Raw genomic sequence first — 10,269 nt, 5'->3', positions numbered from 1 at the left:
TGGGTCAAGAGGAGGGGGGGGGGTACTGGAAGACCCTATGTCTACCAACAGAACTCTGCTCCATGCCACACAAGCAGGAGAACACAGTCATGACTGTCAGACAATTTCTGCGACCACATCACCCCCTAACATCTGGCTACCTAACTCCCCAGACTGCAATTCCCTTCATTATTATGTGTGGGGTGCAGTTGAGTGAGAGACTAACAAAACTCCTTGTAACACCAAAGATGAACTGAAGGCAAGGATTATGGCAGCATTCACCAACTTAAACAAGGAGACCATCCAGAAGAGTTGCAGGAGATTCCAAAGTCGTCTGGAGGCCGTGGTTGAAGCCAATGGCGATTTTATTTAAGAAATTTACTCTTTAGTGTTTCAAGATATGTTTATGTAATTTTGGTAAATAGATCTGTTAAAATGAGATGTTAGTGTTAGTTTCATTTTTGCATAATTTCGACAACAATTTATTCACCGCACCCTGTGTATACATACATACATGCATGCATGCATACATACATACATACATACATACATACATGCTGAACTATTGCAGTTATTCTATTCAGATTACAAGTTCAGGTTTATAGCTGTAATTACTGGGGCCCTGAGATACATAATACAGTACCTAAATACCAATCTTGAGAAATTAGGCTTCTCAAAACAAGAAAGGAGAAAGCTGATTTGAAGACTACAGATCCAATCCATCACTGGAACTGTAAAAATTCATAAAACTTTCCAGGAGTTTATCATTTAAGTATATATGAGCATGTTTAGATATGTAACAATATGAATGAAAATACAGACATAAAACAAAACATACAAATCTGCACGTATACATGCATGCATACATACATACATGCATACATACATACACACATACATACATACATACATACATACATACATACATACATACATACATGCATGCATGCATGCAAGCAAAAATACCCTGCTGATGTTGAAATTCCAATGAAGGAGCCTTGGATCTAGGTCAGAAACCGGCTTTTTCTCTATTGGCAAAAATCTTGAAATAAAACTGAATAATGACATATATACATAAATACATACATACATATATATATAGATATATATATGCACACACAAAAAAAAGGAAGGGAGTGAGAAATAAAGAAAGAAACGTATTACTAAATAAACCCATGCCAAAAGAGGTAAAGGTTAATTTCTCATCCACTAAAATCCACATACAAATTCTTGTATTACTTACTGCTGGTCCAGGAACAGATCTGAAATTTGAATCACCAACATCTTCAGGAAGGAAACCTTTATTGTGGTAGATTGAAGTCGTTACAAAATCATTGGGCTGAAAATAGCAATAATAATAATAATAATAATAATAATAATAATAATAATAATAATAATAACAATAATAATAATTTTTTTGCTTTTTTGAAAAAAAAATCTTGAGAAGTATGTGAAACAAATAGGGGCTTCAGTAAGGGTGGAGTACTTGCAGAAAACAGCACTGCTTGGAACTGCTCGAATACTCCGGAAGGTGCTCGAAAAATTAGGGATGTTACCTTAGTTCACTGTTAGTGAACAACTGACACTGTAGTACATCTCCAGCGTTAGAAGCTGTGCAAAGGCAATGATGATGATGATGATGATGATGATGATGATGATACTAATAAAAATAATAATCTACCTAGCTCAGATACCAGGAAATTCAAAAATGGAAGAAATTCAAAAAATAGTGCTCATGGGAACTGCCCATATCCAACGTAAAATATTGTCTGAATAATTCCAAATATATTCTAATCTGTAAACAGTGTCAAAATACTTTTAAATGTACATAACAACAAACGACTTTTACTATCATCTTAACATCAGACTATTATCAACTGCATTGTTTCTCTTGCAGTATAAGCAGTTGCTTCATCTTGCTTGGACTATGTGTGGGGTCTACTTTGGATGGCCAGGTGCAAAATGGTCTCAATCATGGACACCTGAAAGACAGGGTTTACATCAACAAACCAGAGACCCTAGCACAACATCAATAGAGAAATCAGAAAAGTGGGGTCTAAAACTCTTGAGGGTGTTATGGTACAAATTTTGGAACAAGCACAGGCATGCGAAGCCAAAAATAGCTGCCATTTAAGCGATGTCGTTTTTCATATGTGATGTAGTGGTGTTGAAAATTTGACTTGTGCATATTAATTTCTATTATGTCCTTTATATTGTGTCAAACTTTCATGCATTTATTTGTAAAGTTAAGGAAGTTGTTAAAAACTGCAACTCATCAGTGACTTTTGGGACACCCTGTATATATATATTGTAGAGAGAGAGAGTGTGGAGAGATATTTTTTCCTTTGATCAAATGAAGGATTATAGAACTGTGTGTGTTAGTTTTTAAAACTAATGACGAATTAAAAATGCAGACCAAACTGGAGTGTCCTACACTGTGCCATGATACTTAGATCAACAAAATATCATGGTTATAGTGAAGCATATGAGCAGAAGATAATGGGAAATGGAAGTGGTTTGGGGTGGGAAAAGAAAGGTAATTGAGGACGCAGGAGGATGTAATATGAGCTTATTCTACTCTCAGGTGATAGAGAAGTGATGGGTGATGGATGTAGTCAATCTGGCTCATATGCCCACCAGACTGATAAGTGACCAGGTTGCTGGCTAGTTTCCTGAAGTTAGTGTTGCAGATCAGCTAGTCATTTGCATCACAGAACTCCAAGAGCCTTGTTCCCTCTTCATATCTAATGTCAAAACCAAAACCTCCATGCATATCATAAAATCCATTGGAGTATTTTTCAACATAGCCATTGAAGCCACCAGCTATGATAATAAGGTCGATGTCCTTTGTTGTTGAGGTAACAATCTTTCTGTTCATCAGCTAATCCAGCATGTGGAGTATATGCAGAGATGTCACTGTACATTATACATTATACAAGACTATACTTGTACATCATACAAAACTATTCTTAATTTGATATTCATATCACATACTCTCACTATTTTGATCACCCTATCTATCCATTTCTCTTCCATCACAACTCCCATTCCAGAAGAATTTATATCTACACTCCTTGCTCACAAACAGTCAAGCTGAGGCTCCCCACCATCATACCTCTTGCACGCTGCAGACATCCACATTTCTTCACTCAAACATTTCAACAATCTCACCGGACTTAACTTTCATAGTGCTGACATTGATTGTGGCCGTTCTAAGCTTGCAGACTTCAGAAGAGTGAGAGAGCATGCAGGGAATTGCATTCAATGCGTATACTAACAGTTAGAGCACATTTTATATTCATGTGTGTATATGTGTGCATATGTGTGTGTGCGTGCATGCACGCGCACGCACACGTGTATGTGGGGAAGGGGTGTTTGTATTTTTATATTTTTATAAGTGTGTGTTTATGTCTGAACATCTTAGTGTTCAAATTTCTCAACAGTTTTTTGTGAGACTTTTCAAGTACCCAATATAATGCTATAAGAAAATATAACCTAACTCCCTTCTATTATCTGGACTTTCTGTACCATCTTTATAAGAACATTGGAAATAAACATTAGATATAATTTTAGCTTACCTTTTCAGGAGGCCTGGAAGTAAATATATATTGAAATTTAAATAAAGTGAAAATTTAATGTCTTGCAAGACAACAATAACAAAGCAGAAAATAGAAATAAAAGCATGTCTATTTGGCTGTATTTTCTCATGATGTTCTGTCATGAAGATGAGCAAACCTTTAGCAGCATTCATCACAACCTTTTGGCTAAAATATGATCCATGTTGACTGAGGAATGGTTTGATTGATGCTGGTGATCAAGACACTGTACACACACACACACATTTTATGTATGTGTGAGCATCTTTTTGCTATATGCAAGAAAGTCTTGAAAAAAATGTTTCTTTTATCTTCCATCTTAGTAAATTAATTAAAAACATTTTCTTTTTGTTGTATTTAATTTCAGTTTAATTTCTCTATATTTGCACCTATTGGACTCTATATTTAATCTACATTTTCAGACAGGCAATTGCAACATTTCGTGTCATCTTAAGTGCTAAGTATTTTTGCTACTATATTAATGGTAGCTAAGTACTTTAGCTGCTATATTAATTATACTGTAACAAGAATTTATGACTGTAAAGGTGGACACAAGTAGATAAAAATATTTGATAAAAATTAATTAAACTTGCTGCTCATTTCAAAACAAATAGAAAGAAAAATTGATTGAAATACAACTTTACAAAGTGGTTAAAAGTATATCTTCTCTGCTCAAATTTTCCAGAGATGAGTAACAGACCATTCTTAGATAACATGGACAAGATTTTGATTTTGACCACTCTGTACATGAATACAGCAGAGTCTTTGAAAAATATACATTCGTATCTCTATGCATTTAACAAAGAACTTGTCTTTTGAAATATTTCTTATATTATTAAATATATACTTTGGAGAATAAGATTTTGTTTATTACTATAGAGAGTACATGATCTGTATAATGGTGTGTATTTGACTGTTGTGCAGTACTGAACATTAAAACTTCTAATGCATCAAAGCCTATACAGGAAAGTAATGGCATTAATCAGGAAATAAGAATATATGAATTTCCTCAACTAATTTATCCACCATTCAGCAAGATATGTGTATTCAGTGGAACAGTCTTGCACACTTAAAGAAGTGCATCTTTGGATGTCTAAGTTAATAAATAGTAATGAAATAGCAGTAGCAGTAACCTAGACTTCCTCAGAGTAGGCACCAAGTCATAAATTAACTCCTTTGTGATTATGTTTTGAAAGAAATATTCTGATCTATGTTTTAAATAATGGATGAACTTTGTAAAATGCTTAAGTTTTCCATTAATTGGCGTATTAATTTAGTGGTTGAAGCATAACTTACATTAAGGTCTTTTTTTACCAAAAATGTTTACTGAAACAAAATCAATGAATTGTTTCAAACCACTAAGTTTTGAGTTATAATTTTCCAATCATCAAATTAACTTTCTCACAACATTATTTAATTAGCTATCACTCAGCATGATCTAATTAGTTCTCTTGTACCCTTATCTAATTAACTCGTTCTTCACTAAGGTAAGTACCAGTAATACACTGTGGTTGACCCTTTTTATACCAAAATACTTGAAACGGTCACTGTCTTTTTTTTATATACAAAACATCTTTTAACATGTTTGAATTATACTGGAAGGTTTTAATTCAAACATGAACATGTTGAAAGATGTTTTGTATAAAAAAAAAAGAGAAAGAGGGAGAGAGAGAGTTTCAAGTATCTTGATACAAAAAGGGTCAACCACAGTGTGTTACTGATATTTACCTTATTGAAGAATGAGTTAATTATATAAGAGTACAAGAGAACTAATTAGATCATGCTGAGTGATAGCTAATTAAATAATGTTGTGAGAAAGTTAATTTGATAATTGGATAACTATAACTCAAAACTTAGTGGTTTGAAACAATTCATTAATTTTGTTTCAGTTAACTTTAAAAAAAAAATAGCTTAGTCAAAAAAGAAGGAGCAGCATCCATGGTCTTTCCAGTGCCTTTTGAAACAGTGGAAGCAAGAGAGAAGTTGTCCTCAAACCAGAGACCTGCTTGAGTGCTTCTAACAGAATGGATTCCATTCAAAGCACCCAAGGGCCAGGCAGTGTTGTTAAACCAATTAGCAGAATAAAGGACGGTGTTTTTCACAGTTTTCATTTACAAAATTTCACTCACAAGTCATTGGTCACTTAGTAACAATCTCATCAAGAAATAAAACTGGTTCAACTCTTTTGTAACCAGTAATATTGTTTACATAGATGTATTTGTATATGAAATGTAACTTTTAGTGCTGGCTTTGAATTTTATAGAAAATCTGTAGAGGTAAATCTTTTGATACCATATCTTGTGTTGAAATACACTACTTTTGTTCTAATTAATTCAGAAAATAATGAAGAATTTAGTAATGTACCTTTGTCAATATTAGGCTAGTGTTTGGAACATACATAAATATGATATTTTGATGGAAGGCTTATAGTGGATCACTTTAAAACACGAAGTTTGTATCATCGAACCAAAGGAGTTTCAGACAAGTTGGTATCAAAAAGGCTAAATAGAACAGTAAAGTGACCATGTCTACCAGACCCTAGTCCCCAGAAGAAGTCATTGTTGCAAGCTGATGGAATTCTTATCAACTTCACAGTACTGCTGCAGCAGCATACTGTACCATAGGAGTTTCAGTTCCATAACCTGGTGACTACAAACAACTTGGTGAACTGAACTCGTTAATTAATTATAACGTGCTTTTGACTTCTATTAACTTCTCTTAACTTAGCTTAGCTTCTCCTGACTTATTCAGATACAATACTTCTCTCTCCTCTTTCACCTTCCTAATCTCTTCTGCTAACAATGTTACCCTGTTGTCTTTCTATATTAGTTAAGTGATTATATACCAGTGCCAATGTGAAGATATGAACTGCCAATCTTTCAATTATTAATCTGATGCCATATCAACTCTATGTCTTTGCTAATGCAAGAATAAAACAAATGAAGTATAAAATGCATTTTACTTACACAGCCAAATTCTGAGCTATAATAAAATAAAATAAAAACAATTATTGTTGTTGTCGATACCAGTATTTTTGTTAGGAGAAATGAAATAAAAATCAGATTTATTCAATTTATTCATTGAACTCACATTGAATGTAAGGAAAAATAATGCTCATGTTTTATTAATTAATTAATTAATTAATTTTTTGTCAAACTTTATTTTTCTCACATGCCACTGAGAAAAAGATGACTATGAATATTTTATTTTCAAATACAACAGCAAACTGTGATGAACAGAAAAAAGATAAAAATGGGGAGACTAGAAGAAAGAAAAAGGTAATAAAAATAGTAACAGACTTACTCAAACTTTCAATCAGTAAAACAGATAAGTCTCCCGTAAACCTATCAATTTATTGCAAACATTTCCCTCCACCACCTGAAACTACTTCTTTTTGAGATGGGTAAGCTATTTTACAAAAGCCTTCAGTTGTTTGTAAGGAAATATATTATTTCCTTTTGTTGTTTGTAAGGAAATATATTGTTTTCCATTTGTTGATTTACAATAATTGTGAAATTATAAAAAAAAGTCATGATATCATTCCGTCATTCACTGAAGCTTATCCTTCATTGATGTATGAGGAATTTTGGCTGTTTCTCTGAAATGTTATGTTAATATGGTGGACATAATTATCCTAAAACAAATTCCCTGCCTCATACCCTATTTTTCAAATATGGGAATTTTTATGTGGTTACTCAATCTACTAGATATAGCAGCCAAGTAACCTTAAAATCAACCAGAAAGACATCGTAATGATGAAAACAAAATAATAATGGCTAATATTTACCATATGTCACTTTCTCAATTGTCTTCTTTTTCCTGTAGTTGAAAATGAAAGAAAAATGAAGTAAATAATGGGATCAATTTTTAATAAAGGAAATATAAGAAATAGAAAATAAATCTATGTTTTAATATAAATTTTTGTTTTACTTTATTTTATTTATTTATATATTCATTTACTTGTCATCTACATACTACCCAAATTGAATTGAAGATGTGCTGAAGGATAGTGTTCACATCTCTGAAATAAAATTCCAATCAGCTTTGTTCCCGTCAAAGTAAATACTTTGGAGGTAGTGGTAGCTTTTTCTTGTGCCCATAACAGAAAGAGATTGGCGATGATCATTGTGTAATTGGAATCACATAAACTGAAATAAGTTATAGCCAGCCACGCTTAAAACACTGTTACAGAATAAAGAGTGCCCAAGTTTCCATGACAGTAATGAGACTGAAGTCAATATTTTTAATGCAAGAATCAAAAACGGTGAATCTTGTTGCATAAACTGCAGATATTTAAAAACGGTAATTTGTCTCTGGATTTGAGTCTATCAAGATTCATAGAGGATGTGTCATGCTTGTTCAGTTTCTCAAGGCTTTTGCATTGTGTTACCTATTACCAATATGATATCATCAGACCAACTTGCACACCTTTTTTATATGTCACCAGACTTGGTAAATATCTATCCATCATTACTTGAGCTAAGACTCACTGGTGACACTGAGCCATGGTTCCTACCAATTCAGCCCTTCCATTTTTTTTTTTTTTTTGCCCACTGTTCCTGAGAAGATCATTAGATTAAAGTCCTCAGGCACTTCCTCCATAGGTCCTATCAGAAGCAACCATTATTAGACTTTTTAGCTGGATTCCCAAGCATAACTAACTGAGACTATGGATATTATCCAGCCATCTTGTTTATGTCTGTCTCTAGGTCTTCTACTAGTTGGTTTGGCTTGCAGAATACATTTCGCAATTCTTTCCTGCAATATTCTACTCATATGTTCATAGTACTGGAGCTGTGACTTCTCAATATAATGGCTTGACCTGAAGAAACTAACTGGTCTTCGAGATATGCACCCTATTAGGTGATGTATATTGGGTGGTAAATAAAGACAAGTTTGATAAACAATTTGATTTTCTCCCCTAGTCTTACTAGAAGTAAAACAGTATACACATGCCTAGATAGACTTCTAGAAGTTTAATATAAGTAGCCTGAGTTTGAATCCTGACCAAATAAGATGGAGAAAATTTTTTTAGGTGAAATAGTCATTGTCCTTGGTTGAGTTGTTGGCAAACACCCAAGGATTGATGATTTCTTCAGATACAATAATAGTAATTACATCATCTATAGCAGATTCAGTGGCATTCCCAGTATGCCTGGATTTGGTTATAGCTGCAGGCAGATTTGTAAGCAGAGCATTTCAATATGATACCTCATTATGGGGTTCTGTATGAATTTTTGCTTTAATATCTGTTGCTTTCATACACAAATCAGAGATCAATTGATGAATTTCCACAACTTCTTTGAGGATAAAATCATAGTGTACCTTTTTTGGCCTCAAAATTGTTGAGAAATTTGTGATGCATTGAAAGTAGATAGAAGCATAACATTTATTGCCTATTTACATTCATTATGACTACAGCAGGTTGTTACCAATCTTTGAATTATTTTGTTTAAAGTGAGGTGAGATTGAAAATAATAATAGAGATCAGAAAATAGTGAATGTATTGTGCTTGTTTAAATTTGTCATTCTGCTTCTTGAATTCATCAGTGACTTTAGTGTAAAACTTTTGTGGGTTTGTGGAAGTTTTTGCAAACATAACTGTTCTTTTTACATTTGTTACTATGATTACAAATATTGTGTAATTTCTTTTTCCTACCCATCAAGATTCCTTGACTGACAACTTGGATCTAGACATTGTTGGAAAATAGTTTTGGATCATAGCTTATGCTTGCTCTAGGAAAGTTTATGGCTGTGTATAAAACATTTGATAAACTTTATTCTAATTATTTGTTTTAATCTAAAATTGTGAGCCCATTGTTAATGGTGTAACATTCTGTTTTCCCTTTGATAGTGAAAGTGTTCAAATATTGAATTACTCATCTTTTGTTATATTCCATTCAATTCTATATAATTCATATCATGCAGTGGTGAGTAGACTGTAAGACAGTGATGATCTTATATATTTTCAACTATTTCACTATCATTGCATTCACCAGACTATCCGATGTTATATACTGCTGGTCACAATAAGCTTTCTCATATTGTTGTAGTTATCGAATGATGCCACTTCGATGGCTAGGTGGACAGGCTAACATTTCCTCTAAATGGGAAGCCAGTCTTTCACAAGGTTACCTACCCATTAATAGCTGACTGTATTGGAGCAACAGGCAATGAAGTGTTATGCTTAAGAACACAATGCACTGCCAGTCAGGGGATCAGAACCACAATCTTGCGATCATGAGTGAAACACCCTAACCATTAAACCATGCCTCTCAGAGTCAGTTTAAATTGACATTTAAAGTGGCTTTCATTCTGTTGGTACCAGTTATAAACTGCAGTTTATTCATTGTCACAGTGTCTACCCTGTAAATTTGTAACTATATACAAATGTGTTATATTAATAGTCTACAAATATTTGTGAGTTCAAGCCCTGTTAAAGCATTTAACAAAATACAAAAGAAGAAAAGAAAAGAAACAATGGAAAGTTCAAGTTTTACTGTCAGAATAGTTTTTAGTATTTTTATATATTATTGGGTTAATTATTGTGTAATGATGAGGCAAGGTGAGCAAGTGGGGAGGATAAGGAAGAGAAGAGGAGGGGTAAGAGATGTAGAAGGAAGAGGAAGAGGAGAAGAAAAAGAAGAAGGAGAAAGAGAAGAAGAAGAAGGAGGAGGAGGAGGAGGAGGAGGAG

General features: G+C 33.4%; 1 protein-coding gene across 8 annotated transcripts in view; it reads right to left on the bottom strand.

Annotated features, from left to right (window-relative positions):
- LOC106879350 (cadherin-87A) overlaps positions 1 to 10,269 on the bottom strand; it is a 72,899-nt gene that overhangs the window by 18,482 nt on the left and 44,148 nt on the right. For all 8 annotated transcript variants that reach the window (XM_014928859.2, XM_052978646.1, XM_052978648.1 and 5 more), the window contains exons 24-27: positions 7,363 to 7,394; positions 6,542 to 6,557; positions 3,558 to 3,570; positions 1,223 to 1,318 (exon numbers count right to left, since the gene is read on the bottom strand). In XM_014928859.2, the coding sequence (XP_014784345.1) occupies positions 1,223 to 1,318; positions 3,558 to 3,570; positions 6,542 to 6,557; positions 7,363 to 7,394 (157 nt within the window). The remainder of the gene's footprint in view (positions 1 to 1,222; positions 1,319 to 3,557; positions 3,571 to 6,541; positions 6,558 to 7,362; positions 7,395 to 10,269) is intronic.

This window comes from Octopus bimaculoides, chromosome 2, assembly GCF_001194135.2.
Source record: "Octopus bimaculoides isolate UCB-OBI-ISO-001 chromosome 2, ASM119413v2, whole genome shotgun sequence".
Lineage (NCBI taxonomy): Eukaryota > Metazoa > Mollusca > Cephalopoda > Octopoda > Octopodidae > Octopus > Octopus bimaculoides.
Note: the sequence above shows the minus strand (reverse complement) of the source record. Positions and strands in the feature narration are given on the sequence as shown.